Source organism: Saccopteryx leptura, chromosome 3 (genome assembly GCF_036850995.1).
Source record: "Saccopteryx leptura isolate mSacLep1 chromosome 3, mSacLep1_pri_phased_curated, whole genome shotgun sequence".
NCBI lineage: Eukaryota > Metazoa > Chordata > Mammalia > Chiroptera > Emballonuridae > Saccopteryx > Saccopteryx leptura.
Window position 1 is genome coordinate 104413777 of NC_089505.1, and position 18544 is coordinate 104432320.

At 40.3% G+C, this 18544-nt stretch overlaps 1 protein-coding gene and 1 long non-coding RNA gene across 5 annotated transcripts in view; both read left to right on the forward strand.

Moving 5' to 3' along the window:
• LOC136399856 (uncharacterized) overlaps nucleotides 1-18544 on the forward strand; it is a 194104-nt gene that overhangs the window by 115146 nt on the left and 60414 nt on the right. The window lies entirely within an intron of this gene.
• Nucleotides 1-18544, forward strand: part of PHACTR4 (phosphatase and actin regulator 4) — a 105207-nt gene that overhangs the window by 42269 nt on the left and 44394 nt on the right. Inside the window, exon 3 of one of the 4 annotated variants that reach the window (XM_066375604.1) lies at nucleotides 5398-5698. The exons of the other annotated variants lie outside the window; for them this stretch is intronic. Coding sequence (XP_066231701.1) covers nucleotides 5653-5698 — 46 coding nt within the window. The 5' untranslated portion in view covers nucleotides 5398-5652. The remainder of the gene's footprint in view (nucleotides 1-5397; nucleotides 5699-18544) is intronic. 4 annotated transcript variants of the gene reach the window in all.

The window sequence follows — 18544 nt, forward strand, 5'->3', positions numbered from 1 at the left end:
TTTGAGCTAGTTTTTTTTTTTTAGGATTTTATTGGCCTGACCTGTGGTGGCACAGTGGATAAAGTGTCGACCTGGAGTGCTGAGGTCGCTGGGGCTTGCCTGGCCAAGTCACACACAGGAATTGATGCTTCTTTCTCCTCTTCCCTTCTCTCTCTCTCTATCCTCTCTAAAATAAATAAAAATTTAAAAAATCATTAGGGGGGGAAAAAAGATTTTATTGCCCTGGCCAGATAGCTTGCTTGTTTGGAGCATCGTTCTGAGGCACAGAGGTTGCTGGTTCTATCCCTGATCAGACACATGCAGGGACAGCTTGATGTTCTGTCTGTCTGTCTCTCTTTCTCTTCCTCTCCCTTTCCCTTTCTCTCTTGCTGAAATCAATAAATAAAAGTTTTAAATTTTTATAGGTTTTTGCAGAGGGGGAACTGAGAAGTATGAACTCCTAGTTGCTTTACTTTAGGTGTTCATTGCTTGCTTGTTGCATGTTGTATGTGCCTTGACCGGACAAGCCCAGGATTTTGAACCGGCCACCTCAGCGTTTCAGGTTGACACAATATTCACTGTACTACCACCACCTGCCAGGAGAGCCAGTTTTTAAAAAATTTTACTTAATTTATTGATCTGATTTTAGAGGAAGAGAGAAATACTGATATATTATTCCACTTGCTTATGCATCATTGGTTGATTCTTGTATGTGCCCTGAGTGGGGATTAAACCTGCAACCTTGGTGTATCCGGAGGACACTAACCAACTGAACTACCCAGTTATTTCTTAAAGAAGAAGTAGGAATTTCCTTAGATGGATCTGGGAAAGAAATTTCAGGCCAAGGGAACAATTTATGCTAATAGATGAGACACTGAAGAGGTTTTTTTGTTATTTTATTTTAGAGAAAGGAGAGAGAGAAGGGTGGGTGTGATTAGCAGGAAGCATCAACTCATAGTAGTTGCTTCTCATATGTGCTTTGACCATGCAAGCCTGGGTTTTCAGACCTGCGACCTCAGCATTCCAGGTCAACAATTCAGCCACTGCACGTGGATAAAGCTTCGACCTAGAATGCTGAGGTTGCCGGTTCAAAACCCTGGGCTTGCCCAGTCAAGGCACATATGACAAGCAATAAATGAACAACTAAAGTGAAGCAGCTATGAGTTGATACTTCTCATTTCCCATCGCTTCTCCTTTCTCTGTAAAATCAATAAATAAAATACAAAATATCAGTGGATGCACCTTACTTTAAAAAAGAGATTCTGAATGCTCACCTATTCATAGGTTATATGCAGTGTTTAGAAACAGTTCTTTAATAAAACGAGGCTCTGAGTAGAGGGTTTCAAGTGCTGTCTAAATCTAAGCTATGGCGTCAACCTGGAAACGCTGAGGTTGCCGGTTCAAAACCCTGGGCTTGCCTGGTCAAAGCACATATGGGAGTTGATGCTTTCTGCTCCTCCCCCCTTCTCTCTCTCTCCCCTCTCTATAACGAACAAATAAAATTTAAAAAAAAAAAAAAAAAATCTAAGTTATGGCTTAGATTCCTTTACCTGTTAACTTTTATTTATTTTTTTATTTTATTTTATTTTTTTTTTTAGAGAGGAGAGAGAGTGAGAGAGGAGGGGGGGAGGGAGGAGCAGGAAGCATCAACTCCCATATGTGCCTTGACCAGGCAAGCCCAGGGTTTTGAACCGGCGACCTCAGCGTTCCAGGTCGAGGCTCCATCCACTGCGCCACCACAGGTCAGGCTTAACTTTTATTTTTATAAGACCTTGCTTTTCTCTTTCCTTAAATAAAATAGGAAGAGATTCATAAATTTTTATCTGTTACCTCCCCCATTTCTTGAACCAATAAGCTGTTAGGAAAAGTACTCTAAAAGGAGTATGTTTTATTATGTGACAATTTAGAATAGTTGTATATGGAAGCATTTTTCTCAGTCTGTTGAGATCTTGCTTCTGAGCTTTGTTTGGCTCAATTAAACTCTAATGTAAACTCTTTAAAAACAATAATAGTTGTGTATGTACTTATAAAGTTAAAGGGAGACTTCCCTTTGCATTTCTGAATTATAATGCATAGAATGAATGCATGGTTTTGATTGTTAAATTTTAAAGCCATTAATGGGCCAATATCTCTCCTCCTCTCTGCTTACCTGCTTTTACGAGTTGGCACAAAGTAAATATTGTTGGTAGAGGAACATTTATTGACTTGGTACATAGGCAGCAGAATTAGCATTTCTGAGAGATTTCTTATAGATACGGACTTCCTTGGGAAATGAATATATCTTTAGAAGTAAGTATTTTCTTTTCTTTTTTTTTTCTTTTTTTTTCTGAAGTTGGAAACGGGGAGGCAGTCAGACAGACTCCCGCATGCCCCTGACCGGGATCCACCCAGCACGCCCACCAGGGGGTGATGCTCTACCCATCTGGGTCGTTGGTCTGTTGCAACCAGAGCCATTCTAGCGCCTGAGGCAGAGGCCACAAAGCCATCCTCAGCGCCCGGGCCAACTTTGCTCCATTGGAGCCTCGGCTGCGGGAGAGGAAGAGAGAGACAGAGAGGAAGGAGAGGGGAAGGGGTGGAGAAGCAGATGGGTGCTTCTCCTGTGTGCCCTGGCCGGGAATCGAACCTGGGACTCCTGCATGCCAGGCCGACATTACCACTGAGCCAACCAGTCAGGGCAGGAAGTAAGTATTTTCTTGACCATTTATTCAAGAGCTGAAGTGAGTCCTGGGGTTAGAATTGAGAGACTTGGGTTTTAGTCCTGGCTCTGACCAAGGCATTTAACCTTTTGACCTTTTTCTGTATGGAGTAGGAGATTGAGCCAGATGATCACTAAGAATCTTGTCATTTTTCTTATCTTTAAGTTTTATTGCCTTACTGGTGGCGCAATGAATAAAGTGTTGACCTGGAATGCTGAGATCATGGGTTCAAAATCTGGGCTTGCCTGGTCAAGGCACATATGGGAGCTGATGCTTCTTGCCTCTCCTCCCTTCTCTTTCTCTCTCTCTCTCTCTCTCTCTCTTTCTCTCTTTCTCTTATTCTCTCTCTCCCCCCTCTCTAAAATGAATAAATAAAATCTTTTAAAAAAAGAAAAAGTTTTATTGCCAGCTTCACAATGACCTAAAATCAGCCGTGAGCCAAGCCAAGATGGGCATTTAAATTGGCAGATGGTAAACAGTGGCTATACCAGGACCCATAAATCTATCTGTTCTATTCTTGTGTGGTCCTGTCAGCATAGATTCTATAGAACTGTTTCTGGGTAGGTGGGTGAGTGTGTGTGTGTAATGTGCCTGATTTAAACTTATTGACGGTAATACTTTTATCTGGACTCTTCCATCTGCTTGATGTTTCTTTATATCAACTTTGATTGTATTCAGACTTCCTCCTTGTCCTGTGTCTTCCAATTTGTTCTTTGGATTCACGATACAGAAATGTCATCCTCTTCCGTTTCTGACTAATAACCTCTTTGTAATGACTAAGTTTTTTGTCATGTATCTGGCTGCTCTTGACCTGACCTCTCCTTTCTTGACTTGTTTTCTTTCTTTCTTGTTTTTTTTAAGAACTGTGATAGTTACTGCTTGCATTTATTGAGCTTTTCATGTGCCAGGCACATTACAAAGGACTTTTTTGTTGTTGTTTGTTTTTTTACAAAGAGATTTTTATATGTTCATGTCATTTCATCCCTATAGCAGTTCTGTACTGTTTTGTATTGTATTTTACAAATTAAAACAATAATTTGTAAAAATTATTACAAATCAGAAAACAAAGGCTCAGAGAGGTGAAGTAACTTGCCTGGTGTTACCATCAAGTGATAGACCTGAAATTAAATTTCGATTGCCTTCAAAGCTCATCCTCTTAAGCAGTATTATGTATTATCTTCATAATGATGGTGGTGATGACAATGGTAACTGATACATTGGGCACCTACTGCATGCTGAGCAGTGCATTTACTGCCTTTGGCCTCTCCATTTTGCAGTAGTAGAAACTGCTCTTACATAAGTTCCAGTTTTAAGCTAATAAATATAAGTGCCAGTGTTAGAAGGCATTGGACATTCTTACATTGGAGTATTTTTAAAATGTATTTTCCATAATGTTTTTCTGACTACTACTGGTATTACAATTAAATGTTGCTTTCATATTGAATATTTCTATACCTTTTTTCTTACTGATGCCTTAGCACTGTCATTTTCTAATTTGTTATTTTTGCTATTTTCTTTTCTGTATCAAAGCAGAAAATGAGGATAAGATAATGGGGAAAATGAGAAAGTGCTAAGGAGAGGCAAAAGAAAAGTCAAGATATTAGAAATCTCTCTGTGATTTCAGTTTGGAAAACAAAGATTTAAACTAAAAGTTCTGTGTTTGGGTAGCTGTCATTTGTTGAAGGGTTATTAGGGCTTCGGCACTTAAAAAAACTTGGTGACATAAGACACAGCATTTGACCTCACTAGTCTTAGTTTTCTTATCTGATAATAGGGTAAATAATATATTCTTAACAATACACGGTTAGTTATGGTGACAATTAAATGAAATAACCAGTGTAAAACTCCTTAAGATAACGTTCAAATTGTTAGTTCCCTATTTTACCTTCAAGTGTTAGTGAAATAGTCCAGAATATGTGGTCAAACACTGGTAAGTTCTGTTATGTGTGGCTTTTTTTATATTTAGAAAATTTAGTATTAGCTTACATAGACATATATATAAACAAAATTTATCAAGCTGTATTCTTAATGTTTATTTGCCTGTATGTAAATTAGTTATATCTCAACAAAAATGAAAAAGCAGTATGTAAGCTGGACTTTCAGTTGCTGCATGTGTTTAGCTGATATTTTCATGTATTTATTATACCTAGCATGTGGGACTACTCTTTTGGATTCCCCAAGATCATATGGTGGTTACTGAGCTTTAGCAAAAAGAGAAATATTGTATAATACCTTCCAAATATTTATTTCAACTTTACTATCCTAGTAAACAAAATTTTCAAAAATATTTCTTTTTATTTTTAGAAAAGGTATACTTAATCCTTAAATAATGTTCCTAATGTTATTAATTCCCACTATGTGGTTCTCATCCTGCTTTGGGTATGCCACTCACAGGTAGGAAATACACTTTTAGAGCAAGCAGGGAAATGTGAGAACAGTTTGATACTTTTGAGGCAAGCCTATATCGAAAGCATACCTTTGGATGTCTGCCCCCATTAGCTTGCTACACATAACCTGGATAGTTTTTTGTGTGATTAAATGTACAAGTTCTTCTTTGGCAGACTCTTAAAGCAAGTTCCCTTTGTTTTGTGTCTAAAGTCTAGAGAGCAGGAACCAAGCTCAATGTCAGGAAAAGTAGGTGTGGACTTTTAGGGCTGTGCCGCTCAGCAGCTAGAATGTGGTTGGCAGTCTCCTCCCCTTCCTGCACTTCTACTCTTCACAGTGTGCACCCTGGAATGACAGGCATTCCTGTGTGAAGAGAGCCAGCGTGAAGACGTATTTATAACAACCACAAGTACCCAGGCCGGGATACAGGGAAAGAGAAACTCCAGCAGATTGACCTCATGCCATTTCCTGATGTTTGGCAGTGACACTGAGAGAGGAGTGCATCCCCTCCTTATGTGGATTTATCTTTTAAGAAAAGTTCGCTTTGGTCCGGGACAGTTTGTTGTCGTGAGACACATCAGACAATATAATCATGGGGCAAGCTGATGTCTCCAGACCGGTAAATCCAGATGCAATTGGTGAGTAATAAAAGGCAAAGAAATAAAATCTTGACAGACAAGGAAGATCTACAGGTGAAGTAGAATATTTTGTATGGATTTGAATGTAAGGATTTTGATGTTGATAACTTTGGGACATTTATAATTTTGTAAAGAATGAATGAAAAAATACCAGTTATTTTTCACATAGTTATATTAATCTATGACACATAATTTTGTTTTACTTTTTTATATACATAATATTGCTAGGAAACTATTTGTTAATTTCTTGCCTTTGCTGAAAATAAGTGCTACAGAAACTCGTATTTATGATAAATTGGGGTTCTACTAGTAGTTTGCAGGGCTTGGGCAATTGATAGATATATGAGGTACAGAACTAGAACTGTTAAACAAGACTATTCTAAAGAATTGACTTAATTTTTTTAGAGTCATTTTTACAATTTCCAAATAAGTGTCAGACTTTTCCCATTATACTGGTGTTTCCAGTTCTCATGAGGCAACACTTCAGCATAAGCATTTCTGAAGTCAGTGTTTTACATTTGAAGTGTTATTATCTCAGAGATAGCTAGAGATCGGGCTGATCATTTTAAGTGTAGCTTAGAGTTTCAAAGTTTTTAAGTGAAATATAAGTCCATTGTTACTGAAGACTCAGATTTTCCCAAACTTCTGGGGTATTTTATAAGTTGAAGATGGAAAAGGTGGGGAAAATAGTTCTAAATGAATGTTCACTAAACAGTTATTAAATATAAGCAAAGTAGGGGAAATCCTGTGAATCATTTCTTGACATTAATCTATTTTTTAAAGACTTATACTTTTTCATTGACTTACAAAAGCAGAAAACATGTTCAGTCCTAGGCTTTTTTTCCCCCGGAAGTGAAAAGTATTGGTGACTTTAAAAAGAAAAGTGTGAAAGTGTGGGAACACAGGTGACACTCCCAAAGTCATGATTTAATGTAGTTTAGTTTCTTAAGGCATGTTTTCTCCTGAGAACTTGCCAGATGAAATTTCTACAAAGTATTCTTCATGTATTACTGATTCTGAGGCACATGGATCATTAAGTGAGTTATTCAGCAACAGATTTTTAATACTGAAGTCAAGACTTGACTCACTTTACCTTCCTTGATTACCAGTGCTGGGTGCATATCAATTCACTAACTCACTTTTTTTTTTTAAATAAAATGATTTATAAATAGAAAAAAAATGTAGAGAAAAATATAAAGAACCCTCTGGGGTCACTACCCAGCTTTAGAAATGAAATTTAAAACAGAGATATATCCCACTCCCTTTTACCCCTTTCTCTATGTCCACATTCCCTTAGGATGACATTTTGCTTCTTTGCTCTGAGGTAACCTCTCCAGAATTTAGCGAAATTAATTTGGGGTCATTAAATTCTCTTATGATTTCTACTCCATTGATTAATTCTTTATTAACAAGTATAATATGGACCTAAATAATGCTAAGCATTTATCTCTGAGATGAAAATGAGAAGACTTTGAAAAGCAAGAAATGGGTAAATAGGTATAAATTTGATGGGTGGTGATATTTATGAAGAATGCCCATCTAGGCCCTGGCTGGTTGGCTCAGCGGTAGAGCGTCGGCCTGGCGTACGGGGGACCCAGGTTCGATTCCTGGCCAGGGCACATAGGAGAAGCGCCCAATTGCTTCTCCACCCCCCCCCTCCTTTCTCTCTGTCTCTCTCTTCCCCTCCCGCAGCCAAGGCTCCATTGGAGCAAAGGTGGCCCGGACGCTGGGGATGGCTCCTTGGCCTCTGCCCCAGGCGCTAGAGTGGCTCTGGTCGCGGCAGAGCGACCCCCGGAGGGGCAGAGCGTCGCCCCTGGTGGGCGTGCCGGGTGGATCCTGGTCGGGTGCATGCGGAAGTCTGTCTGACTGTCTCTCCCCGTTTCCAGCTTCAGAAAAATACAAAAAAAAAAAAAAAAAAGAATGCCCATCTAACATCTATATACTAGATAAAAAATTTCATCTGAGTAGTTTGATATTTCTTATGCTTCTAAAAACAGTGAGAATCAAATTCTCATTTTTTCTATCAATATCACTAAATAAGAGATCTATAAAGAAAAAATAGAAATTACTCAAGTACCTAACTAAAAATTTTATGTTCTTTCTAGATTTAATTTGGTGGTTTTATTTTCTATTACCTAGATAATTTCTAGGTCACTATATAAGCTCCTTTCACGGACAGACTCAGTTTATATTATTTATAATTCAGGATGTATTCTCAAGCAGATCAGGACTTGGTCATGCAGGCTTATCATTGACTACTTGGAGGGCTTATACCGTAGTTTTAAAGGCTTTTACCAAACATAGTTTTTAATGAAATTCAAAAAGCATTTTAATAGTTAAGGTATCTGAAAAGTATTACCAGATTCTTTGGAAGGATGAATGTCCAAATAAATCAAGGCATAAATAATTTATGGTTCTACGCCTGTAATGTAGTAGTTAGTTTTGAGCTTTAAAATTGATATTACTAGTTTTGGGCAAGCCAAGTGATCTTAAAGAAGTTACTAAATAGATATATTGAATTGATTTATTATTTTCAAGGCACTGTGAATGTTTTAGTAGACTCTATATACATATAACTCATATCTGTATCCATAAGAAGTTTACTTTCTAGGCCTGACCAGTCAGTGGCACAGTGGATAGAGTGTCAGACTGGGATGCAGAGGACCCAGGTTTGAAGCCCGGAGGTTGCAGGTTGAGCAGGGGCTCATCCGGCTTAAGCAGGAAGGAGCTTACCAGCTTGAGCGCGGGATCGCTGGCTTGAGCGTGGGATCATAAACATGACCCTATAGTCTCTGGCTTGAGCCCAAAGTCACTGGCTTGAAGCCCAGGATTGCTGGCTTGAGCCCAAGGGCACTGGCTTGAGCAAGGGGTCACTTGCTCTGCTGCTGCAACACCCACCCTCCATCAAGGCACATATGAGAAAGCAATCAATGAACAACTAAGGAAACTAAGAGCCACAACGAAGAATTGATGCTTCTCATCTCTCTTCCTACCTGCCTGTCTGTCACTATCTGTCTCTCTCTATGTCTATCACACACAAAAAAGTTTACTTTTTTTTTTGCAATTTTCCAAAGTTAGAAGCGGGGAGTCAGACTCCTGCATGCGCCTGTCCGGGATCCACCGGGCATGCCCACCAGGTGGCGATGCTCTACCCAGCTGGGGCGTTCCTCCATTGCGGCCAGGAGCCATTCTAGCGTCAGGGCCAACTTTGCTCCAGTGGAGCCTTGGCTGCGGGAGAGGAAGAGAGAGACAGAGAGGAAGGAGAGGGGAGGGGTGGAGAAGCAGATGGGGGCTTCTCCTGTGTGCCCTGACTGGGAATCGAACCTGGGACTTGCACACGCTGGGCTGATGTTCTACCATTGAGCCAACCAGCAGGGCCAAGTTTACTTTTTAGTTGAGAATTTTAAATATTAAAAGAAAAAATTCAAAATATTTATAAATTTATTTAAGTTATTTGACTCCCTTGACTTATGATGGATGTACAGAGCTGTTAACCAATAAGAGCCTGCTTTCAAACAAATAACCATTGCCTGAGATTCATATACAAATTTATGAGATGTTATATCAGTATCCAATTAGAGTTTTTACCATAGGATCTTTCTAACAACTGGTGAATTCATTGAGTATTCAAATGCTGACTAGGAATTTATGTTATGCTTTCCATTCAAGGAAGTAAATAAGTAGTTATCCTCAGCAGTTTATACTTTAAATATTAACCTTGCCTGACCTGTAGTGGCACAGTGGATAAAGTGTTGACCTGGAATGCTGAAGTTGCTGGTTCAAAACCCCAGGTGCAATTGCTGAGTCAAGGCACAAAGGAGCAGCTACTACAAGTTGATGCTTCCCACTCCTACCCCACCTCTCACTCACTGTCTCTCTCCTCTCTTGTCTCTCCCCTCTCTCCTCTCTCTCTAAAATCAATAAATAAAATCTTTTTTTAAAGATAAAAATTAACTTTAAATTAAATATACCCATATGAGAGTCTGTAGATTTACTTAGATAAAACTTTCAAATAATATTTCCCAGTGTCTGATCAACATAAAAGCTGTTTCTTTGTTCCCTAGATTTCTTTACTTTGCATCATGTTAAAACAACAGCTAATTAGCACATGTCCTTAAATTAAGCACAAGACCAAAGGCTTTCTTTATTTATTTTTAAAGATTTTATTTATTGATTTTGGAGAGAAGTGAAAGACAGAAACAGGGAAGGGGAAGAGCAGGAAGCATCAACTCATAACAGCTGCTTCTTGTATAGGCCTTGACAGGGTCAAACTGGTGACCTCAGCATTCCAGGTCTATGCTTTATCCACTGTGCCACCACAGGTCAGGTGAGACCAAAGACTTTTTTTGTGTGTGCGTGTGACAGAGGCAGAGAGAGGGACAGATAGAGACAGACAGACAAAAAGGGAGAGAGATGAGAAGCATCGATTTTTTTTTTTGCAGCATCTTAGTTGTTTACTGATTGCTTTCTCATATGTGCCTTGACCGGGGGCTACAGCAGAGCGAGTGACCCCTTGCTTAATCCAGCAACCTTTGGGCTCAAGCCAGCGACCATGGGGTCGTGTTCATGATTCCATGCTCAAGCCAGAGACCTTGGGGTTTTGAACCTGGGTCTTCTGCATCCCAGTCCAGTGCTCTATTCACTGCGCCACCGCCTGTGCAGGCGAAACCGAAGACTTTTAATAAGTTCTACCCAACCATTTGGTCTGGAACTTTCTTATCTTTGCGTTTTCATTTCCCATCTCTAGCTTTTTTCTTTACTTTTTTGACTCTTCACATAATTCATTAATTAGCCTCTTTTTTATACTTTTCTTTTACATGGAATTTATTGTTTTAAAAGCTACTGTAGTATAATATTTCCTCTTACTTACATTCCTTTATCCATCATCATTTGATTCATTGTGCTCTGAAATCCCATGTATATGATAATGGGAATACTGGGAATGGTGATTTAGAAATATATCATCATTTGGAGGAAAATTAGTAAGGAGATTGCTAGATTTATAAAATTTAATGTAGCCTGACCAGTGATGGCACAGTGGATAGAGCATTAACCCAGAACTCTGAGGTCCCCAGTTCAAAACCTCGAGGTTGTCAGCTTGAGCGTGGACTGGTCGGCTTGAGTTCAGAACCATTATCATGATCCCAAAATCTCTAGCTTGAAGTCCACAGCCGCTAGTTTGAGCCCAAAGTCACTGGCTTGAGCAAGGGGTCACTGCCTCAGCTTGAGCTCCCCCAGTCAAGACATGTATGTGAAGCAGTCAATGAACAACTAAAGTGATGCAACTATGAGTTGATGCTTCTCATCTACCTTTCTCTCTCTCCCTTTCTCTAAAGAAAAAAAACAAATAAAAAATATAATGTAGCTGAATAACAGTATTAACATAGGAGTAAGTAATAGATGGGTTGATTAAAAATAAACCTCATAGGACTTTGCTTGACCAGGTGGTGGCGCAATGGATAGAGCATCGGACTGGGACACGGAGGACCCAGGTTCAAAACCCCGAGCTCTCTGGCTTGAGCACGGGCTCACCAGCTTGAATGTGGAGTCACTGGCTTGAGCATGGGATCATAAACATGACCCCATGGTCGCTGGCTTGAGCCCAAAGGTTGCTGGCTTGAAGCCCAAGGTTGCTGGCTTGAGCCCAAGGTCTCTGGCTTGAGCAAGGGGTCACTTGCTCTGCTGTAGCCCCCCAGTCAAGGCACATATGAGAAAGCAATCATTGAATAACTAAGGTGCCAAAACAAAGATTTGATGCTTCTCATCTTTTTCCCTTCCTGTCTATCTGTCCCTAGCTGTCTCTCTCTATGACTCTCTCTCTGTCTCTGTCAAAATAAATAAATAATTAAACTTCATAGGACTTTAAAGGAAAACACTTGGCATTATTTAGTAATCAGAGACGTTTCTCATACCTATATAGGTCTAACAAATGCTTTCTTCTGAGAAAGGAGTATGCATACTTCCTGCATGAAATCCAGGAATGAGGAGGAAGCAATAGTATAGGAGTCGGTCATGGACACCTTATAGAATTTTCTGTTTTCAAATGTGGAATACCAATAAAAAATTATTGTTCCCTCTTTCTGCTCCATTGGATTTTCTGAGTAGCCTATTGTCACTGCAATGTATCCCTCTTTCTGCTTGCAAATAAACTTTGGAAAGTTTAGGTTTTGTTTTTGTTTTTTTGAGAAAATATATTCTGGTACTTCACTATAAAAACTTACTCTCAACCTGGAATTTTTATCAAAAAAAGCAGATATATTAAGTTGCCAAGGGTGAAGCAGTATCAGTTCTTGATGCAGTCATGGTCAGAAAACTGTATCTTCCCAGAATTTGAATCTCAGGCCTAATTGTACCTGCAAGTACACAGAGAGAGACCTTCTCCCTATCTTCTTAAGTGCTTTGCCCACTTCTTCCTATTTCTCAAAGGTCAGAACTGTGCTGTACTTCCAAGTGAATACATGGGTCTGCACCAGGCAAAGCCTGATTTTTGTTCATTAGTGGCAGCTTTTGCTTCCTCTAAACCTTTTTTCTAAAAACAGTTTCTTAAATCCAATTTAATAATTGTTTTTTAGAAGGAAAAAAATGGGTAAGTACAATAGTATAAGTACCATAAATTAATGTTCTCCATTTATAAAGTTCTGATGCTGTTAAAATGCTTGTAAAAAAGCAAGATCTTCTATAAGTTAGATGGGCATAAAAGATAAATAGAACCATTAGATTATAAAGAGAATGAAACACAATATCTATAAATCAAGTCATTATGCTATGCACCTTAAACTTAAAAATAAAAGATAATGGAGTATGTATCTTGTTGCACAAAACTACAGATTAAAAAATTTTAGTCTGACCAGGCAGTGGCACAGTGGATAGAGCGTTGTACTGGGATGCGGAGGACCCAGGTTCGAGACCCTGAGGTTGCCAGCTTGAGCGTGGGCTCATCTGGTTTGAGCAAAGCTCACCAGCTTGGACCCAAGGTCTCTGGCTCCAGCAAGGGGTTACTCAGTCTGCTGTAGCCCCACGGTCAAGGCATATATGAGAAAGCAATCAGTGAACAACTAAGGTGTCGCAACGAAAAACTAATAATTGATGCTTCTCATCTCTCTTCATTCCTGTCGGTCTTTCCCTATCTATCCCTCTCTCTGACTCTCTCTCTCTCTGTAAAAAAAAAAAAAAAAAAAAAAAAAAATTTAGATAAGTAACTGGTTATAATAAAAGTTTGAGTAAAATGGGAGACCTTTTTACACTTTAAACATTTTAAAACCCAATAGGGTATAAGAAATAGAGGTAGAACTAAAAGCCAATAATTTTGTTGCTTATTACCAAACCTAGTGAGAAGGAGAGGAGAGAAGGCTATGTTGAAAACTAAGTTTTCTATTAATTCCCATTGTCTATGCCTTCCTTACCTTGCCTTCCAACATGGATGATTAAGAATTGGTTGAAGGCCCTGGCCGGTTGGCTCAGCGGTAGAGCGTTGGCCTGGCGTGCGGGGGACCCGGGTTTGATTCCCGGCCAGGGCACATAGGAGAAGCGCCCATTCGCTTCTCCACCCCCCCTCCTTCCTCTCTGTCTCTTTTCCCCTCCCGCAGCCGAGGCTCCATTGGAGCAAAGATGGCCCGGGCGCTGGGGATGGCTCCCTGGCCTCTGCCCCAGGCGCTAGAGTGGCTCTGGTCGCGGCAGAGCTACGCCCCAGAGGGGCAGAGCATCGCCCCCTGGTGGGCAGAGCCTCGCCCCTGGTGGGCGTGCCGGGTGGATCCCAGTTGGGCGTATGCGGGAGTCTATCTGACTGTCTCTCCCCGTTTCCAGCTTCAGAAAAATACAAAAAAAAAAAAAAAAAAAGAATTGGTTGAAGCCTGACCAGGTGGTAGCGTACTAGATAGAGCATCAGACTGGGACGCAGAGGACCCAGTTTTGAGACCCTGAGGTCGTCGGCTTGAGCGCGGGCTCATTTGGTTTGAGCAAGGCTCACCAGCTTGAGCCTAAGGTCACTGGCTTGAGCAAGGGGTCACTCGCTCCGCTCTAACCCCCCTCCCCCAGTCAAGGCACATATGAGAAAGCAATCGATGAACAACTAATGTGCCACAATGAAGAATTGATGCTTCTCATCTTTTCCCCTTCCTGTCTGTCTTTGCCTGTTTGTTCCTCTCTGTGTCTCTCTCTGTCTCTGTCACACACACACACACAAAGAATTGGTTGTAGTCTGACTGGCAGTGGCACAGTGGATAGCGCATCGACCTGGGCCACTGAGGTCTCAGGTTCAAAATCCTGAGGTTGCCTGCTTGAGCGTGGGACCATCAACATGACCCCAAGGTCACTCACTGGCTTGAGCCCAAAGGTTACTGGCTTGAAGCTCATGGTCCCTGGCTTGAGCAAAGGGTCACGTTCTCGGTTTGAGCTGTGCCCTGCCCCAAGGCATGTATCCAAAGCAATCTGAACAACTAAAGTGATGCAACTACAAGCTGATTGATTCTTCTCATCTTTCCCTTTCTGTCTGTCTGTCTCTCAAAAAAAAAAAATTGGTTGTAATATGGATTTTAAAATGAACACTATCTTTGACCTAGGCTTATTGTTGAACCCTGTTTTATCCGTTATCTCTAGGAGGTACAGTAGGTATAATGTGTATCTACAGCAAATTGTTAATGAAAATTTTATCTGAAGATGAAAAATGCTAAGTAAATTTTAATAATACTATATATTTACTTTAAAAATCACCCCAGAAATTCATCTGGAACAACTAAACATGAACTAAACAACTTGAATTAAATGTTGGCCAGAAAAACCTGGGCGTTGAGGAAAGAAACTACTAGAACTCTGCATAATACATGATATAAGAAACAAGCCTATGAAATGTGAGGTGCTACAACTTGAATAAGGGAGTAAGTAGTTTAAATACCAGGGCATAGTTTCAGGTTACTACTCAAACTGGAAACTCCGAATTCTAATTTGGTTAGTTATCTTCCTCTCCCAGCCTCCACCCCCTTCCAAGAAAACATCAAGACCTCCAACTCTGTGACTTGCTTTCCTAATGGCCTGCAGCTGCGTGACTCAAAGTAAAAGGTGTTTTCTTTGGAACACACAATCATAAAACTAAAGACAACATCCTACACCCTGTTTTCTGTCGAAGGGAAACTACCTTGTGTGGATTCTCACAGAAAGCACAGGGCCATAAGCCATTTTAAATTTCATCACTAGTTTAAACAAACAGTGGGATGTCAAAATGTGACTGCAAGCCTGTATTTCTTGTCAAATTGGAAATGGGAAGGAGATGGTCATGAAATCAGAATTGTTGAGAACAAGTGATTGATGTACAAATTTGCTTATGAACTCAAGTTTTAGACTCATCTCTTTCTGCCCTTTATTTATGAGTATAAAACAATTCTGACGTAATAATTGTATGATTAAAAAGAAGATGGTTTCTAGGTACTTGAAGATACTTTTTGTTGTAAAATTTATATGTTTCTCTTTTTTTTAATTTTTTTCTTTTTTTTTTACAGAGACAGAGAGATGGATAGGGACAGACAGATAGGAACGGAGAGAGATGAGAAGCATCAATCATCAGTTTTTCGTTGCGACACCTTAGTTGTTCATTGATTGCTTTCTCATATGTGCCTTGACCGTGGGCCTTCAGCAGACCGAGTAACCCTTTGCTCAAGCCAGCGACCTTGGGTCCAAGCTGGTGAGCTTTGCTCAAACCAGATGAGCCTGCGCTCAAGCTGGCGACCTTGGGGTCTTGAATCTGGGTCTTCGCATCCCAGTCCGACACTCTATCTACTGTGCCACCACCTGGTCAGGCCCAGTTTCTCATTTCTGTTGAAGTTTTCTAAGTGATAAAATTGAATTTATTCCTGTCAGACAAAAATTTATTATAAGAAACCTGAGCTGGTATACCAGTTTTAATGGATCCAAGAATGCTCCAGAGATTAGTGACTTTAGTTAGCTCTAATTAACCATTGCTCTCAAGGATTTATGCGTACTCAAATCCTTCATTCTACAGCTGCAATGTTTACACCTGGTGAATTTAGATCACCATTAAATTTGGTTTCTAACTCCTTTAGCACAAGATTGTACTCATGGCAAAGAAGAGTGGTATACTTAAAGAATGCAGGACTAGAAAGTGTTGTTTAGGTAATCTAAATCTCTGCTCTTTAATATGTGTCACTACAAATATCAAAGAAATATATCCTTGAGTAGTTTAATTTGCTTACTATTTCAAACTCTGATATTCATGTGGGAAAGAATTCATTTTTTATAGGACCTTATTGTTTAGAAATAATTGTTTTATTGTGTATATATATATGTCACACTTCACTTACTAACTGTGATGGTTTGAAAGCTCCCACTTCCCATTGCAAAATGTAAATTTGTTTTTGCTTGATTTGTGGTAGTGCAGTTGTAGAGCATTGATCTGGGAGACTGAGGGACCCAGGTTCAAAACCCCGAGGTGACCATCTTAAGTGCGGGCTCATCCAGCTTGAGCACGGGGGCACGGGCCTGAATGTGGGATCATAAACATGATCCCATGGTCGCTGGCTTGAGCCCAATGGTCTCTGGCTTGAATCCCAAGGTTGCTAGCTTGAGCAGAGGGTCACTGGCTTGACTGGAGCCCCCCAGTCAAGGCACATATGAGAAACAATCAATGAACAACTGAAGTGCCACAATTTCAAGTTGATGCTTCTCATATCTCTCCCTTATTGTCTGTCTGTCTCTCTCTGTCTTGCTAAAAAAAAAAAAAAAAAAAGGTGAGCTATGGCAGGGCTGCTGATCAGTAGCCAGTAGCATAAAGATATGAATCCTGCTTGACCTGGGGTGGCGCAGTGGATAAAGCATCAACCTGAAATGTTGAGGTCACCAGTTTGAAACCCTAGGCTTGCCTGGTCAAGGTACCTGCAAGAAGCAACTATGAGTTGATGTTTCTCAAATCAGTGAATAAAATCTTAAAAATACGATATGAGCCTGACCAGGCAGTGGCGCAGTGGATAGAGCAGCATCAACCTGGGATTCTAAAGACCTAAGTTTGAGGCCCCAAGGTCAATGGCCTGGCCCTGGCCAGTTGGCTCAGCGGGTAGAGCGTCGGCCTGGCGTGCGGGGAACCCGGGTTCGATTCCCGGCCAGGGCACATAGGAGAAGCGCCCATTTGCTTCTCCACCCCCCCCTCCTTCCTCTCTGTCTCTCTCTTCCCCTCCCGCAGCCAAGGCTCCATTGGAGCAAAGATGGCCCGGGCGCTGGGGATGGCTCCTTGGCCTCTGCCCCAGGCGCTAGAGTGGCTCTGGTCACGGCAGAGTGACACCCCGGAGGGGTAGAGCATCGCCCCCTGGTGGGCAGAGCCTCGCCCCTGGTGGGCGTGCCGGGTGGATCCCAGTCGGGTGCATGCGGGAGTCTGTCTGACTGTCTCTCCCCGTTTCCAGCTTCAGAAAAATACAAAAAAAAAAAAAAAAGTCCTGCAACTACAGTTGATGCTTCTCATCTCTCTCCCTTCCTCTCTGTCTCTCTGTCCCTCTCTCGCGCTAAAAAAAAAAAAAGATACGAATCCCATTTATATCATTTATGCTGTATGTAAATAGAAAGCATCTAAAGAATGAAATATATAAAGAAAAGCCAATCAAATGGCATTTATAGTGCTGAAATAAACAAAAAACTCAGCTCCCAACTGAAAATACTATACCCAGTGCAATTATCCTTCAAAAATGATGAAATAAAATTATTCTAGTTAGACACAGAATTGCAGAAAGAAATGGAGAGTACCTGAAAAAGCAAATATATAGGAAATATAAAATAATATTGTTTGTTAAAGCAACAACAGTAATTTTTTTTTGGTTTATTGTTATGTCTTTGTAGAAAAATATGACAATAACAGAGAAAGAAGTAGAGGTAAAATGTAAAATTCTTCCATTGTTCAGCAAGTAGTAAAAGTACTAACTTAAGGTAGATTGTAGTAAGTCAAGAATGCATAGAACAAGACAAATAGAAAGTAAATAGCAAAATGGCAGACCTAAGCCCAACTATGTCTGTAAAAACATTACCAATAAATGAACTAACCACTCTAAAAAACAATTGTCAAACTAGATAAAAAAACAAAATCAAGCCTGACCAGGAGGGTCAGACTGGGATGCAGAAGACCCAGGTTGGAGACCCGGAGGTCGCCAGCTTGAGCGCGGCTCATCTGGTTTGAGCAAAGCTCACCAGCTTGGACCCAAGGTCACTGGCTCGAGCAAGGGGTTACTCGGTCTGCTGAAGGCCCACGGTCAAGGCACATATGAGAAAGCAATCAATGGACAACTAAGGCAGGGGTAGTCAACCTTTTTATACCTACTGCCCACTTTTGTATCTGTTAGTAGTAAAATTTTCTAACTGCCCACCGGTTCCACAGTAATGGTGATTTATAAAGTAGAAAAGTAACTTGACTTTATAAAATTTATAAAGAAGAGTTACAGCAAGTTAAAGCATATAATAACAATTACTTACCAAGTACTTTATGTCGGATTTCGCTGTTTCCAGAATAAATCTTTATAAAACAACTTACTATAGTTAAATCTATCTTTTTATTTATATTTATACTTTGGTTGCTCCGCTACTGCCCACCATAAAAGCTGTAACGCCCACTAGTGGGTGGTAGGGACCAGGTTGACTACCACTGAAGGTGTCGCAATGAAAAACTGATGCTTCTCATCTCTCTCCGTTTCTGTCTGTCTGTCCCTAACTATCCCTCTCTCTGACTCTCTCTGTCTCTGTAAAAAAAAAATAAAAAGGCAAAAGTGTTATCAGAGTGATATAGGGCATTTCATGGTAAGCAGATCAATTCAACAGGAAGATATAACTAAATTTGTATGTACCTAATAATATAGTTGTAAA